The following is a 16,744-nucleotide window of genomic DNA, read 5'->3' as shown; positions in this document are numbered from 1 at the left end:
AGCTGCGCGGGAAATCCGGTACAGACCCGGCAGAGAATTTCGTCAAAGCACAGAGATGCGGTTACCCTGACAACCAGCCGGGGCCCGAGGCCGCGGACGGCGCTCCCGGCCTGCCCCGCGCCACGCGGCGCCGGAAGTGAGTGGGCACTTCCGGCAGCCATCCCTGCGGCGCTGACGTCTGTGTGGTGCCGCTGTCCCGGAGTCTTCCTGCAGTCATGAAGGACGTGCCCGGCTTCTTACAGCAGAGCCAGAGCTCCGGGCCCGGCCAGGCCGCCGTGTGGCACCGTCTGGAGGAGCTCTACACGAAGAAGTGAGCTCCGGGCCGAGGGGCCCCGGGGAGAGGAGGGCGAGGTGGAGGGACGACGGGGGAGGGACGCGACCTGACGGACTGAGGGCGCTCAGACCGTGTCGGGGGCGTGGGGACAGGAGAGGCCGGGACGTGGCTGAGGACCCTGGAGGTACAGGGCCGAGGGCGAGGAGGGGTGACAGCCCGTGAGGCCTGAGGAGCGGAGCCGTCAGCAGGGTTTTGGGGTCTGGGGTTCAGACCCACAAGCTGGCCTGTGCTTTGAGTTTGTGATTCCGGTCAAACAAGCAGACGCCCTTTCGGGGTCAGGCTGCCATCCATTTTGGATAATAGATTCTGGTGTCTTGTACTTGGCTTGTCATAGTGTGACCGTATCTACAGTTATCTTTCTCAGCGACCTGGAGCCGGTAAACCGGGGGCCAGTGCAGTTTTGTTCTTTTTCCTGTTGATTCTGCAACTGGTTACACGCTGGAGTGCAACCACATTCCCCTCTCCCATGGTTCCTACGTTCCGTTGCATTCCATGTTGGACTTTGTGCCCCTGGAGAGATCTCAGAGTTTGGATTTGTTTAGAAACGGGATGAACCTGAGAGCAAGTAAATTGTCTGTTGCTGAGCACCAACCTCTTTTTAAATGAATAGAATAAATTACTGGTAGTGGGCTAGCAATGTTCCATAGGAAAATACACCTCTTGTAAAAACCTCCCTGTTAACAACCTATCGTTAGGTGTTGTGCTTTTCATGTAGATTTTCAATATGTGTTTTGGTAATGTTCAGCATCCTTCTGCTATTAGCAGTTTTGGAGGGAAAATTCTTAGTGTTTGGCAAACAGTTGCTGTGTTGGGTAGCACGTTGTATTTCTCAAAGCATTTAACTTGCATTCTTAAAAATTAGCCTTTGGTTTCGAATGTGCTGTGTCTTTTAGAGGTTCTATGTACTAGCTCATTTAAACCTTCATTCGTCCCTTTCACAGATGAGGAAACTAAAGCTCAGTTTAAGCTCCTTCCCTGAGATACTCAGCTAATAAGTAGAAAGGCCAGGATTTCAACTTTGATGTGTATGATTCCAGAGTTCTTGTTTCCAGTTGAACCTAACAATAACCTTTTGAGGTAGTCTAGGAAGATGTTCTCCATTTATTGCTGAGGAAACTGAATCTTAGGTTAAGTGATCTCAAAATGACATAACCATTGAGTAGCAGAACCAGGAAAAGAACTCAGGTTTATTAGCATCTGCTTTTATTCTTCCTCTTACACAATAGAGACTGGTTAGCATTTGTTGTTGGCTGGCACCATCAAGGCCGAAGGTGTCTGTGACTGGATATTAGTTCGTAGGTCTTAAGGGCCTTTTGTTTTTCAGGTTGTGGCATCAGCTGACACTTCAGGTGCTTGATTTTGTGCAGGACCCGTGCTTTGCCCAAGGAGATGGTCTCATTAAGGTAAATGATTTGCTATACTAGGTCAGATTATATAAATGTGTTCGAGGACTTCTTAAAATAATAGGTGGGCTTTATAGTAATAATACATTACAGCTGTTCAACAATCACTTTGTCAGGTGCTGTACGTATTTACTCATTTATTCCACATAACAACATTGAGAGATAAGTACTAGTGTCACCCTATTGTTTGATGTAGAAGCAGACACCAAGAGATTAAGTAACTTGCCACAGAGCATAGCTAATAAGTGGCAGAAGAGGATCCAGAGAAATTCTAGCTTCTTCTAAAATCCAGGCTAAAATACTTATTGTTTTCCCCAATATCTTATTATTCATAGACTTTTTTTCTTTTTAGTTCTGTACTTTTGGAAAACTGTTATTCAGAAGTTGAAAGTCCAGGACCAGTTAGGGGAGGAGGTAGGATATACAGGAAGAATACCATAGGCATCTTTTAGATAACTGCCATCACTCCTCTTCCCTCACCTGCACTGACTCTGCTTGTTTGCCTGATACTCTGTCCTGGGTAGTGTGGGTGATAGAGCACCATTTGCGCCTCACTTGGGGTGGGGAGGTTTGGAGGGGGAATGCTGCATAAGTCATGTGCCTCTGTAATAGAGCACTTTTAGAATTTTGTCAACAGAAAAAAACACACTGTCTGCCACAGCTTTTCCCAGATCCCCCAACAAACCCCCATGAATTTTCTCAGTGGTAGCCTGTTCTTTGAAATCTTTCCTGACGTCTTTCTCTTTGATATCTGTCTGCTGGATTCTGAATGAATCAGAGATTTATACGTGCATTGGGACTGAAAGCTAGTTCATGACGATAGCTTGAATTATGTACCCTGGATACATTATTTCATGTGTGCTCACAATGAAGCTAACCACCTTACTACCACACCCCCTGGCCTCCTAAGATTTTCTTGTGGTTTATACCCATCAATTTGACATCTTACTACTCAAAGGAACTAGTAATCGTCTGTAAGACTGGAGATTTTGCTGCGCATTCTGTCTTCTGGCTTATGTGGAAAATGATAAGTTAGAGCTGTCTTAATGTTTGTTCCCTAAGGTCCTAATCATAACGGTGGATAATTCGTAACTGTTCATCTCTCTCCTTTGCATTCTTGTCTTTGAATCACTTTGTATACATAGCAGAATATTGCCTCAACCTCGTGGTAACATGATGCTTATTCAAGTCAGTACATTTAAGTTTACTATTTTCATGGACAAAATAAACCTTTAAAAATTGTTGGGAACCAGCCCACATAACTTTCAGATAGATAGTATTCATGAATTTGCAGTCACCAGAAGTAATTCTGAGCTTCTAGACTTAGTGGACTTTTTTTCTTTAGAAGGGTTTTTTTCTTTAGGTAATTCCATAAAATATAATAGGTATCAGAAAAGTTGAAACATCCTTTCTTAATGAGGAAGATATCTTTGAAATATTCCTTTGTGATAAAAAAGCTGTTTTAATTAGATGGCTCTTTGCTGGGTGCCAGATTTAAATATCTAACTGGCTGCTACAGGGATTTTTTTTACCCCAATTTTATTGAGAAATAATTGACATATAACATTGTATTAGTTTAAGGTGTACAACATAGTGATTTGATATGTGTATATATGTGAATTGATTACAATAAGTTTAGTTAACATCTGTCACCATACATAGTTAGAATTTTTTCTTGTAATGAGAACTTTTAAGATCTGCTCTCTTAGCAACTTTCAGATATACAGTAGTATTGTTAGCTATAGTCACCATGCTGTATATTACATCCCCAGGACTTAGATAGTTTGTAATTGGAAGTTTGTACCTTTTGACCACCTTCACCCATTTTCCCCCCTCACCCCCCACTTCTGGCAACCACCAATCTGTTTTCTGTTTGTATGAGTTCAGTTTTTTTAGATTCCACGTATAAGTGAGATCATATGGTATTTGTCTTTCTCTGTCTGACTTATTTCACTTAGTGTAATGCTCTCCAGGTCCATCCATGTTGTCACAAATGGCAGGATTTCCTTCTTTGTTTATGGCTGAATAATATTCCCTTGTATGTATGTACACACCACATTTTCTTTCACAGGGACATTTCCATCTTTCTCTGTTCACATCCCAGAGGAATTTGAGACTCTCCTTATCCAAAGTTGACATCTGGAGGTTCCCTCTCCTTGCTTTGCCCCATTACCCAGAATAAGCTCAGAGGTCATTGTTAGCACCCCTTCTCTGTGACCTGCTCACATCTGATCAAGTCTGGTTTAACTTACCAGCACATCTCTCTCAGACTCTTGGTCCATCCTGGCTACCATATCTCCTTCACTCTCCTGTCTTGATGAAGTAACCTCAACTGGTCTCTCTCCTTCAGTCTTTCCCCTTGCTGTCCACTCTGCCCCCAGTCATGTTTCTAAAATAGAAGTGTGGTCATGTGTCTCCACCAGTTCAGCCTTGACTTTAGGACAGAGACCAAGCCCCAGTGCCTCCCACTGTGTGTCCTTCAGACGTGCTCCTAAAACAGAATGCAGTTTTTTCTTCAGTGCTTTTGCACATGTTTGTTCCTGTCTGAAATGTTCTGCCAACTGGCCCTCTCTCACTCCAAATTTGTCCACCTCTCTAACTGCTCTTCCTTCCTTAAAACTCAATTATCACTGTTTCTGGAGTGACCTTCTTGAAACCTCTCCCTTGGGGTGATCACGTGTGTGCTTTCTCTTCTTTGCTCTTAAACTCACAGTATTGTCATTTATTTGTTTACAAGTCTGTTTTCTCTACAAAAGCCCAGCTTTTGTCTTACACATTCTGTGTTTATAGTACCTAGCAAAGAGTGAATAAGTGCTCCAGTATTTGCCGAATGGCTAAGAAATTTGTTAATGGGACGTAAGTATCCTGCAGCCTTCTAAAAACTGTTAGGTTAGCGAACCTTTCAAACTGATAGTCTATTTCACTTAGAATACTTTGGAGGAAGAATATAGTCATTGGTCTTCAGGAGATTCTTAGAGGGCAGGGTTCTAATTCCCAAAGCCAGACGAAAACTCTAGCTTCCTCAGTAATCCACTGGTGATCACTTATGTGAACTTAGTAAGTCCAAATATGGGTCTCTTATCCCTCAGCAAGCCATTATGCAGGGCCCCTATGTGATGGCTGCATGGTGGTGTTTGGAGTCTTGATTTTGCAGAATGAAAGATGCCATATAATTACTCTCCATGTTTTGGTTCCACAGCTTTATGAAAACTTCATCAGTGAATTTGAACACAGGTGAGACTCTCTTGTCAGTTTTTGGCTTTGAAAATGAAAACCTTGGTACTTCCTGACTCTCAAAGACCCTTGGTTTTTATTTCAGGGTGAATCCTTTGTCCCTGGTCGAAATCATTCTTCATGTAGTTAGACAGATGACTGGTGAGTCTGACCTTGTTTCATAAAGGAGCACATTCAAATGTAATTAAAATGGTCTTGAAATATAAGTTAATTGAACTTTTGTATTTTGATTAAAAAATATCAGATTCTAAATTATGTTTTTATTATATTTTATGGTCTAAACCCAAAGATTGTCCTACCTGAAAGTGTCCTGGTTGGTGGAAACCAGTGTGTTGGTGGTTCTTCTCACTTAGTTCTTCTTTCTCTTCTAGATCCTAATGTGGCTCTTACTTTTCTGGAAAAGACTCGTGAGAAGGTAAATGGGAAGTTTGAGCCAGGCCTTTAGAACATGTGTGACTTACAGTTTGTCTGTGCTCCCTGTCCACACCTCTAGAGACCTGTGTGTCTCTAGTTGTATGAGTTGAGTCAGGTACAGGTGCCTTGCTGGTCTGACGCCCACACTTCTGAGCTTTCTTGTTTCTGGTGACTGTAGGTGAAAAGTAGCGAGGAGGCAGTGATCCTGTGTAAAACCGCAATTGGAGCTCTAAAATTAAACATCGGGGACCTCCAGGTCACAAAGGTGAGAGCACCATGGTATCGATTTATCTTTGGTAAAAGCTGTTTAAAACTTTTAGGGGAACATCCTGTTTTTCCTCTTTAACTATTTATTTAAAAGTAATTTCAAATTACAGAGAAGTTGCAATAATAGCACAGAGAACTCTGCTGTCCTTACCTCAGAGTCCCATTGTCAGTACTTCAACATTTTGCCCTATCGTTCTCTGTGTGTGTCTACTTGTTGTTTTGGGGTTTTTTTTCCAAAACTATTTAAGAGCAAGTTGCTGATGCAATGCCTGTTACCCATAAACAAAAGAGTATGACTCATGTGACCACAGCACGTCCATCCAGCAGGAGTGCACACACCAGTGGGTTCTCGCTGACCTGGGTCAGCCTCCTCACCACTGACAGGGCCTGTGCTGCTCCTCCACCCTCTTGCTGCCTCCTGATCATTCTTGATGTCTCCTGTGTGGTTTATGCCTTTCTTGTTTTCATTCTGGTATAGTTTGGGGACAGGCGTGGGTGTGGGTGGCAGTTAGACCACCTTATGTGGGCAGTCCACCTTGTTCAGCCAGACTGCATGTGTTTATTTTGGTTTTGGTAACTAATATTAAAGAAAATATTGAGGGTAAGTGTTCATATACTCGTTGGCCTAAGAAAATACTTCTTATGGCTTCTTATTGCTTCCCAGTCATAGCGCGCGTGCATACTTACTGCATTTTGTTTTGAAATATTTAAGCCTTACTGAAAGCTATAAAATACTATGAAGAATGCTGTAACGGGCATCCATGGGCCCAAGCCAGCTTAGGAATGAAGCCACACAGCACAGATGGAGCTGCTAGGCCCCTCGGACCACGTTCCTCCCCCAGCAACACTCCCTCGCTCACCTCTGGCGTTTCTCATGCTCACGTGTGTCCTTATGCTTCTCCAGACAGTGATGTGTACCTCTAAATGACACATGGCATTGTTCTGAATCACTGGCTCAATGCTAGCCTTGAGAGTCATCGTGTTGATGTTGTGACCAGTTCATTTTTACTATGATGTGGTCCTTCACTGTATAAATGCTTCACAGCCTGTGTGTCCGGGCTCCTACTGAAAGGATTCAGGTTGCTTTTTTCTGTTACAAACAATACTGTTGTCAGCCTCTCTGTGCCTGGCTCCTGTGTATATAGGCAGAATCTCACCAGGGTATACACCCGGGGGGGAGACTACAGTGTAAAGCTCATGCTCTTCACCTTTGCCAGACATTGCCAGATGTTTCTCAGATGTGGCTCAAGCTCCCGGAGCTCCACACGGCACTCCTGAAGCTCCATGTCTTCAACACTTGGTATTTTCTGACAGTCTGATTCTTGCCTGATCTGTCTGATCTAACGGAGATGAAACAATATCTCGTAGGGGGTTTAATTTGCATTCCTTGATTACTGGTGGTTCATTGACCACTCTATTTATGTCTCCACTTCTGTAAATTGCCTGTTAGTATGTTTTCTTTTGCCCAGTTTTCTGTGTTTAGGATAAACTGAAGTTTTCCATCTTGATGTAGTCAAATTTATCAGTCTTTGTGGCTTATGCTTTTCATCTTGTTATATATTACTTTAAAGATGTTTTAAATTAAAAAGAAAGGTGATTTTGCTTCTGACATATAGGAAACGATTGAAGATGTTGAAGAAATGCTCAACAACCTCCCTGGTGTGACATCAGTTCACAGTCGTTTCTACGATCTCTCTAGCAAATACTATCAAACGATTGGAAACCACGCATCCTACTACAAAGATGCTCTGCGGTTTCTGGGCTGTGTCGACATCAAGGATCTGCCAGGTAACACAGGCTATTCAGTCCGAGTCGCACAAGGAGCTCACTCTCAAGACCTAACAACTAGAGGCACTTGAGGCAGCAGGTCTCAGCAGTTACTCAGGTGCCTTCATCCCTTTTGGGAGAAAGCCCACATGGCTAGAGGGTGGGAGGAGTTTAAGCTCTAGTTTCTCTGCTGTATTCATCGTCAGTATTTAATTCAGGTGAAAACAAGGCTGTTCCTCATGGCCCTTACTATTCCTTCTCCAAGTCCTTAGTGTTACCTGGGTCAGAGGTGTTTGTAAGAATCACAGTGATGCAAGTATCTTAACCCTTGCAGGAGGAAGGGCACGGTAGAACCCCTGAACCTGAGATGCTTGTTCTGAAAACTGAAATGCTGGACCAAGGGGAATAAATTACAAAAATCTTTCAAGAATTTGAGGGTGGACAGAAACATGACCAGTGAGTTTTGGGAAGAATGCAAGGAATGTGTGTTTAGAAAAGAAATTTTAGCCTATTTCAGCATATTTTAGATGTTTTTCATAGTATATTGTTGAAGCTAAGGAGACAAGCAACTCCTAAAAATGTTAATGCAGTTTTAATTGCTTCATCTCAAGAAAAATATATTGGAAAAAGCAAATAATGTGATCAAGAGAATAAGGAAATTGCTGTATGGGAACAGAAAATAGGTTGATTCGTCTAGGAGGGGTTAAACGTGATGACTCTGCGACCAGTAAGGTGGTGCTGCTTCCCATAACAGGCAGGAGATAAGGAACATTTTACTCCAGGTAGTAGATAGGCTGAAGATACAAATAGGTTCACATACCTGTAGGGAAAAAAATAAGTGAATGAACGTCTTTCCCGCAAAACCCATAGATGTGGTTCCAGGTATAATTTAAGTCAACCCAGTGCTTTAGAAGAGATGACTAACATTAGGGCTTTGTAACATAATCATAACGGAGAATGGTTTCTGTACTTTTTTATGTGAGATTTTTAAAGCCAGACAGGACTGATTCCCGTGACTGGGGTGTAACTGGAGGTGTGTTGTTGCCGCAGTGTCCGAGCAGCAGGAGAGAGCTTTCACGCTGGGACTAGCAGGACTTCTTGGCGAGGGAGTTTTTAACTTTGGAGAACTCGTAAGTGGACCCTGGGCACAGATTCCTGAACAGCGGGGAGACTGTGATTTTTGGCCAGCTAACCACCTCCGTCCTCACAGCTCATGCACCCCGTGCTGGAATCGCTTAGGAGCACCGACCGGCAGTGGCTGATTGACACCCTGTATGCCTTTAACAGTGGCAACGTAGAGAGATTCCAGACTCTGAAGACTGCCTGGGGTCAGCAGGTCAGTCTCGGACAGGGACGGCTGAGCGCTCCCACAGTACTCCTGGCTCTCCATCCATGTGTCTGTTCATTTATTCAACAAATGTTTACCGAGCACCTCGCCTATACACGCCAGGCCCTTGGGAGGGAGGGCACTGAGACAGGCCAGTGTTCCTCTCATAGAACAGGTAGTTAGATGGCTAATTAGTTACAGTAGTAACTCAATAACTGTAGAAGTGTTCTGTGCTACAATGGAGAGAATATGATAGGGGAGCTTCATCTGTGCTGGGCAGAGAATTCCCAAAGGAAGTAATGGCTATGTGTGTGACCTCAGCGATCAATAGAATTAGCCAAGTGAAGAGTATGGAACAGCATATTCAGCGAGGAAAAGGAAGCTTTAACACGTTGCTGGACTGAAATAGGGCATGTGAGTCTGAAGTGAATGAATGATGAGAGTGGGAGAGAGGAAGGGGTGAGGGAGGGAGGAAGGAGCAGTCAGGGTAGGGGAAAGGGGTCAGTACAGGGGAGGGGTCAGTGCAGGAGAGGGGGCTGCAGTGCACTAGAGGGGTCGGTGCAGGAGAGGGCGCTAGGAGAGGGGGTGCAGGTGAGAGTAGGAGCCTCAGGGAAGTGGAATTAGGGAGAAGAGGTGCTTAACAAGGATGTGAGCTTTTACAGTAAGTTTATTCTTTTTAAAATGAAATTATTAGAAGCAAATATTACTGAAATGTTAACAGTGATAGGAATTATGATTGTGTTGTTTCCGTACTTTTCTGAAACTTTCGATTTTCTCAACATTCGAAATAAACTTGTAATTCACACGTAACAGAGCAGAGGAGATGTAAATGGACTGTGAAGAGGCAGAAAGCAGATCCAGCCAAATCTGACTGTTGTCTGTGTGTTGATATCTCAAAGAAAAAAATGCAAATTGGAAAGAAAGATGGCTAGCCATAGAAATTTAAAGAAAAGAAAGACCTTCAGAGGCGCATGCCAGCAGTATGTGTCTAGGCAACAAGAGCCCATTCTGGGGAGCAGGCCCTTTCTGAAGAGCTCGGCCTGTCCAGTGCCTGGGCAGGGGCTCCCTGTGCCAGGGCGTGAGTCACTGAACGTTTGAATCAAGTAATCCACCCTCCTTGGTTTGATTCTGTGCTCAGCAGATAACGATTTGATGCACCTGCCAGGAGTTTGCAGAGGGTGTGCTTCTGGTTCTCATGACAATGCTATTTCTCGTTGTAAATTAATAACTTGCTCTTTCGGTGTGGAACAAGTCCCTGGAACTTAAGGTGTGTGTTTCTCAGAGGCCCCACTTACATCCAGCTGCCTGAGCAGGTTGTGCATCCAGACCCGCTCTGGCACAGGCTGTGCCCTTCCCTCCCTTTCCTCATGCCAAGAATCTTCCCCAAACGCCTGTGCCCTGTGGTCCTGCCCCTGTTTGTGACATTAGTACCAATCTTACCTTGTAAATTCCTTTCTTGGAAAATGGCCTTTCAGCTAGGCACTCTGCTAATGGTTCCCTAAGAAGAGGAAGGTTCAAATCCGTTGAAGTGACAAATGAGCCTCAGTGATCTACCACGTGAAATGTTTGGACCTGCCACATTTCTGTGTTCGATCTACTGTTGTAGAAAGAATTTCAAAGCCCAGGTTAGGTGACTAATGTCTTTCTACTTTACAGCCTGACTTAGCGGCCAATGAAGCGCAGCTTCTGAGGAAAATTCAGTTGTTGTGTCTCATGGAGGTAAGCAGGCATCGGGAATCATTTTGTGACTGCAGACCCTGCAGGTGAGCCCAGGCTCACTCTCTGAGCCTCACCTAGGGCCTGCCCCCTCCACCTACATCCTGTCCCTCTGCCACCACTTGCTTCTTGAAGTTTGTGTTTGGGTCTCAGCTTGGATGACCCCTCCTCAGAGAGATGTTCCCTGACGGTCAGAGCTAAGGCAGTGGCCACTTTGTTGCACGTACTGCTCTCTGTCTGCGTGCTCTTCTGGCTTCCCCACCAGAATGTAAGCTTCCTGAGAAAAGGGACCTTCTGGTTGGCCACAGCATCCCAGCCGCTTGGTCAAGAAGTGAAGAGTGGCTCTTGCAGAAAACTGCTGTAAAGCTTCCTTCACCTTCTCATCTGAGCATTGAGAGCTTGCTCTTAAGATAGATAACTAACATTAAGAGAATTTTAGGATGTGGGATACTGATAAGATTTATGTTTTCAAAGCAAGTATTGACAGAAATGTCCTTATCAATCAGTTCTCTGACAATTTTTATTTGGAAAAGTAATAAATGAAAATTTTTTTTAGATGACTTTCACACGACCTGCCAATCACAGACAACTCACTTTTGAAGAAATTGCCAAAAGTGCCAAAATCAGCGTGAACGAGGTATAGTTGTCCTCGGACTTGATGTTACAGCAGCACAGCTGCTACCAGAGGGGTCAGGGCTGCTCATGTCAGCACACTGCTCCCCACATTCAAAACCACAGAAAGAAACAGCGTCCTGTTTCCTCCTGTGCCAGACCAGGGGGTCCACAGGTGTGTGCCTGTTGGCGTCAGGTTGTCCCACACGAGCCCTCTCTGCAGGTGGAGTTGCTGGTGATGAAGGCGCTGTCCGTGGGGCTGGTGAAAGGCAGCATTGATGAAGTGGATAAGCGCGTTCACATGACCTGGGTACAGCCCCGCGTGCTGGATCTGCAGCAGGTGACGTGACTGAAGTGCAGAGGCTACCCTTGGGGGTGGGGTGTTTTAGTTTCATTTGAATGGAGGCCATTTAGGAAGAAAGCGTTACTAGATGAGAGATTTCAGAGAATGAGTTACTGCTATAGGGACTAAGGGTCTTTCAGAGACTCTAATTTAATGCAAGCCTGGGATTTGAACCCTGCATTTAAAAGATTATTTTGACAACAGTGCTGGTTGTGCTGATGATGCATTTTAATCTTAAAATTGGTACCCTGATCAAACATGTTCCTTGTTCTGTGATTTGAGCTCAAATCCATCTTGTTCATATTGGCTGGAAATTTAATCTTGTGGATTTCCTCTATTCTCGCCTGTTTTCTTTCATGCAATTTTTTGAATGTCCTTGCGATAAGAATTGACTGGGATAATCCTGTCTCACACCCCACTCCTCCAGCTCTGATGTCCTTTGTATTAGTGCTGCCCTCAAGAACTAGCTGGAAATTTAGAACTGCCCCCATCAGGCACTTTGTCTTAATACCCGTGTGGTCCTGGTTTGCCCCCAGATCAAGGGAATGAAGGACCGCCTGGAGTTCTGGTGCACCGACGTGAAGAGCATGGAGATGCTGGTGGAGCACCAGGCCCATGACATCCTCACCTAGTGCCCCCGCCTGGCCTGTCTCTGGGCAGCTGTTCTGTGGCTGGTGAACCTGGCAAATAAGATCTGCATTTAATTGGGGGTGGGGGTTGGGATTCTGTTTTGAGTAGGGACTGTTCTTGCTGTAAAAACAGGACTGTCATTGATGGGGGGCCTGGCCAGAGGGAGAAGCCTTCTGTGTGGGTACCTCCTGTAGCCTGCAGTGGCGAGGGTCGCTGTGTCTCAGGATGAGGCAGGCAAGAGTGTGGGTACCCCGAGGAAGGGAAGGTGTGGAGGACCCCACTCCAAGGCTGCTCTATGCATCCCCCTGTGTGAACCTCTTTTCCAGTGTGATTGGAGAATGTTCCTGGAATAAACACCTTTGCTTTGTTGTTTCTATGGTGGTTTCCTTATGCTTAGCTTCCAGGGCAGGCCTGTGCCTGAGGACATGGAAAGGCAGGAGATGGAACCTAAGGAGGGCTCGGTGGGGTCTGGCCTTGGCCCTGCTCTCCCTCTGCTCTGAGAAAAGAGCATCCCTCACACACACGGACTGGGGCAGAGCAAGGCTCGGAGGGCCCTAGGCACTGCAGCCGAGGAGTCAAGTCCTGTCTTTATTGTCACCCAGAGAGACGTGTCCACCCCATTGCCACCCAGCCAACAGCTTCTATGACCCGAGTGCCCCCGTGCTGACACAAGCAGCCCTCAGAGAGCCCAATGCTGGGTGTACAGGGAGGGGTGCACGTACACAAGAAGCCATCACCACGTGGATGTTAGGAAGAGGGAAGGGTTTAATATGATCCTTTATCCTGTGCTGGAGCCTTCATTCTGCAGAGCTGCGCTTGTAATTCTCCAGGTGGTATAAGACCCAGCCTGCAGGGATCAGGAAGCTGAGGAACATCACAGAGAGCCCGATGGCCTGCTCCTGGGTCGAGGAGAGCACACATGAGTCCACTAGGGCCAGTTACAGGGGTCAGTCTTGGGGCATGAAGGGGGCTGTCTACCTCCCCACTGTCCCCGGGGCCTAACCACAGCAGCAGGCGAGTTAGAGCCGGACTGCCCCCCTGCTCCTGTTGGACCCTTGGTGTAGCCTGTGGGCTGGGTCTGCAGTGTCAGGTGGAGAAAGCTGCAGTGCCAACTGCAGTCAGGGAGCACGGCCTCTGCAGAGACCAGGAAGAGCAGCCTTGCCCTCCAGCCCGTGGGGCGGGGCCTCTTATCACAGCCCCACCCCCTGCATAAGAGCCTTCCGGAAGGCCAAAGCCCAACGTCACTTGACCTTGAGCTCCTTCCTGCCAGGCGTGAAGTGCACCCTCCTGGTTACCTGCGACCTGTGCATATTGTACTGTGTGGGGCAGCAGAGACAACTGAGATTTTAACTCGCTGGAAACAAATTCAGGACCCTTTCTCTAAACGGTCCTGTTCAGAAGCTCGAATGGAGGTGGGATTCCCCTGCTGTGAGAGTGAGTGTGTGTGCGCACAAAGGCCATCCTGCTGGAACCCTGTGATCTCAGTGGCTGAGCTTCCGGAGCCAGGTTCTGAAGCACCGGCTGTATTTCACCTTCACTCAGTCTCCTCCTGAAGCAGCCTGGGTCCAGTCCCCCCTCCCCACTCTTCCTAAAGCTGAGTCAAATACAAGCCTGGAGACCAAGCCTTCCTTGTGACTTCACTCCCAGAGTTTTGAGAGGACTGCACTGGCCTGGGACAGGGACCTTAGGCTGGGTTCAGGTCCTCGCGTGATCTAGCTTTATGACCTTGGGCTGATGACCTTCTAGACCTTGGTTTGTTTATGCTTAAAGCAGAGAGAGCTGCGTGCTCTCCTGAACTCCGGAGTAAGAGGCTTGCGTCTTCTCCTGTGCTCTACTGACCCTTGGAGCAGCCCACTATCCCCTTTAATGGTGGTGAGGCTGGAATACGTGTTGAGCACTCTCCGAGCTCAGCCGTTAGCACCACTCGTTTGCCGGAAGGCTAGTGGGTTCTGCAGACAGAGACCCCCGCCCTCTGACTGGCTGCTGGCTGCTTCCAGAGCCTGGCCTGCAGGCAGTGGCTGCAAGGACCCCTTTCTTGGAGTTGGGACACAGTCCCAGCCATAGGACTGAGACCCGGTACCAAGATCCCCTCTAGAAACTGTAGGCCTGAGAGAATGTCTCCTCTCCCTTTGACCAGCCTGGCCTGCTGTGTCCTGCCCTGAAACCCACCTCATCCTGAGAACACCCCACAACTGCCCACTCCCCCGCCCCTGGTCAGGCTCCCTGCTGCCTTGGAGGTACTTACCGCAGGAGAAGTGGGTGTTCTGGCTGGCTTGGCGGAGATGTGTGCCCTGGGAGCCACCCAGCCCCTCAGGGGGGCTTGCAGCAGTCTGACGGCAGGGGCCAACCTCAGCATGCTTGTCGGGCGAGTGCTTGCCTGAGTGCAGCCAGGTTCCGTGTGTCCGCTAGGCGTGTCCTTTGCTCACTTGGCTGTTGGGGCTTTTTATAGCTCGAGGGGGAGCTGCAGCTGTTCCCTCCCATCACAGGGCTTGGCAGAAAGGACACCTGCTTGGACCCAGAGAAAGCCGGCCTCAGACCAGCGGCCTGTCCCCTTGCTGTGGTGCGCGAGGGCCTCGAGCCCATTGCAGTGCGGGGAGGTTTGGCCCACTCCAGAAGAGGCTTTCACTTCCTTGTAAAAGAGGAACTCAACAAAGGAGCAGGACCAGGGACATCAGGTTTGAGAATGCAAGAGGGGAAAAGTGACATAATTTCAGAGTAAACCTTCCATATCTGGGGTGTCGGCTGGCAGTACCATGCAGAGCAGCTTCACAATTCTCTGACTTGGGAACTCCTGGCTGGGCCACCCAGTCTTCTCTTTCTTAACTGATGGAACAGCCAGGTGTTTGTGGATGCTGCTCCACCGGGGCACAGCACATAGCGTGTCTGAGCATCCTCTTTGTCACTAACAGCCTCCACTCCTCTGCGTGGGGGGCGACCTTCAGTTGTGCCATGGAGGAACAGAAGTGGGAGGAAGTTCAGCAGACACTTTCCTGAGTGCCAGCAGTGGGTGGGCCTCAGACCCCTACCTCCAGGCCCGCAGGTAGGTAACGCACCAGGCCTAGTGCTGAGTCTGTGCTGCCCGCCAGCCGCCGGCCACGTGTGAGCGCAGAGCCTCCCTGCCTCTCTGTCCTACAGACAATGAGTCACTCACCCCTTCCTACAAAAACATTGACTAGCAAATTTGTTTTCCTGCTCTCCAAGAGGCTGTTTCACACCTTCTCTCTCTGCAAAGACCACCCACCACCACCACCACCCCGCATCCCAGCCTGCCTTGAGGACTCTGCTGCTGATGTCCCTGAGAGAGTGGAAGCAACCAGATGAGACCGACTGCCCAACCCCAGTCCCTGACTTGCGGGAGAGCAGTGGCCTGTGCCTTGTGCGCCGAGATGCCAAGGTCAAGGCCCAGGCCCCAGCGTCTTCTCCAGCCTCTCTCTCCTTGGCGCCTGGTTTTCCTCCCACCTTGACCAGACCCTGCCTGACCTCAGACAGCCCCAGACTCTGCAGTCTCCCCATCCACCCTCCCCAGATCTCATCTGGCCTTGACACCTCAGCTGCTCCTTCTCAATCAGGACACGTAGAATGTCCTGAGGACCTGTGATCAAGCCCCCTTACCCTTCCTCTCCCAGCTGCTCAGGCCAGATGCTGGAGCATTAGCCTTCATCTCCCTCTAGAGCTCGCACTCCACATCCAGTCCACCAACATCACCATGCCATCCCCAGTCCAACCTCGAATGTGTCCACCACAGCTGCTCCACACAGCAGCCAGGACAGTCCTTCTAGAACAATCAAGTCTCATCACTGCCTCTGCTCAGCGTCCTCCAAGAGGCTCCACTCACCTCCTTCTCATGGCCTCCAAGGCCTGAGTGGTCTGACCACTGCCTGCCTTGGCCCTCACCTGCTCCCCTGCACCCTAGCATGGGCTCCTGCCTTGTCCCAGAAACACACCCTTGCTGGTGCCTTTGCCTGGACAGCCTTCCCCTCACATTTTCAGGTCATTCAGACCCTATTCAAATGATGTCTCCTCAGATAGATCTCACTGATTGTCTCCTTCTGTAGCTGGAATATAAACCTCATGAGAGCAAGGACTGTGGTGTTCACCACGGAATCTTTGGGACTTGGAGCAGCGTCTGCTTAGCAGATGTTGAATCAATGTTGGATGGATGGAGGCAGGGGTGGGGTGAAGGAGGGACAAGTGGCTGGGTGGGTGGACAGGTAGAATTTCCATTTTACGCCGGGCACTGGGTGAGACTTGAGGGATCCGTGTGGAGTCAGACGTGACAAAACTGCAGGGATCATACTCCACATCAGAATAGCCTGAGAGACTATCGTTGGCAGTGATGGAGGCCCAGCCCAGAGCGCGCTCTCCAGCTCTCTCCAGAGCAGATCCATGTGGGTGTAATCCCAGGAGCCAAGAAGCAGCAGGACATCTGACCACATCCGTCCCCAGACCCCCAGACTCAGCTGTGCCAACATCCTCACTAGGGATCATCAGACCCAGTCATTTGTGTAGAAATGGTGAACTGATGATGTGACTACATTCCATGAGGAACATAATTTCACTTTTGTTCTGCCCTGGAAACCACACTTATTTCTGGGCTCCCCGCCCCACCTCCGGGGGCCCAGGCCAGACCATCTTCCTGTGACTTGGTTTCCCAGCGAGGAGCCAGGTCGTGGGAGGCCAGAGGAGGGGTGTGTCCT

General features: G+C 48.0%; 1 protein-coding gene and 1 long non-coding RNA gene across 2 annotated transcripts; one reads left to right on the top strand and one right to left on the bottom strand.

Annotated features, from left to right (window-relative positions):
- The first annotated feature begins 113 nt into the window (after nt 1-113).
- PSMD13 (proteasome 26S subunit, non-ATPase 13) lies at nt 114-12,421 on the top strand. The gene is made up of 13 exons (XM_014861083.3): nt 114-310; nt 1,659-1,737; nt 4,937-4,971; nt 5,057-5,112; nt 5,343-5,386; nt 5,564-5,650; nt 7,269-7,440; nt 8,470-8,549; nt 8,630-8,755; nt 10,403-10,465; nt 11,019-11,099; nt 11,298-11,414; nt 11,954-12,421. The coding sequence occupies exons 1-13, from the start codon at nt 216-218 to the stop codon at nt 12,047-12,049; spliced, it is 1,131 nt and encodes a 376-aa protein (XP_014716569.1). The 5' UTR covers nt 114-215; the 3' UTR covers nt 12,050-12,421.
- Nucleotides 7,997-14,475, bottom strand: LOC106843880 (uncharacterized). Its single transcript, XR_001401315.3, has 3 exons — nt 14,293-14,475; nt 12,770-12,946; nt 7,997-8,239 (listed from the first exon to the last, which is right to left on the bottom strand). It is a non-coding gene; the product is annotated as an uncharacterized lncRNA (long non-coding RNA).
- Nucleotides 14,476-16,744: the final 2,269 nt, after the last annotated feature.

Source organism: Equus asinus, chromosome 17 (assembly GCF_041296235.1).
Source record: "Equus asinus isolate D_3611 breed Donkey chromosome 17, EquAss-T2T_v2, whole genome shotgun sequence".
Classification (NCBI taxonomy): domain Eukaryota; kingdom Metazoa; phylum Chordata; class Mammalia; order Perissodactyla; family Equidae; genus Equus; species Equus asinus.
Note: the sequence above shows the minus strand (reverse complement) of the source record. Positions and strands in the feature narration are given on the sequence as shown.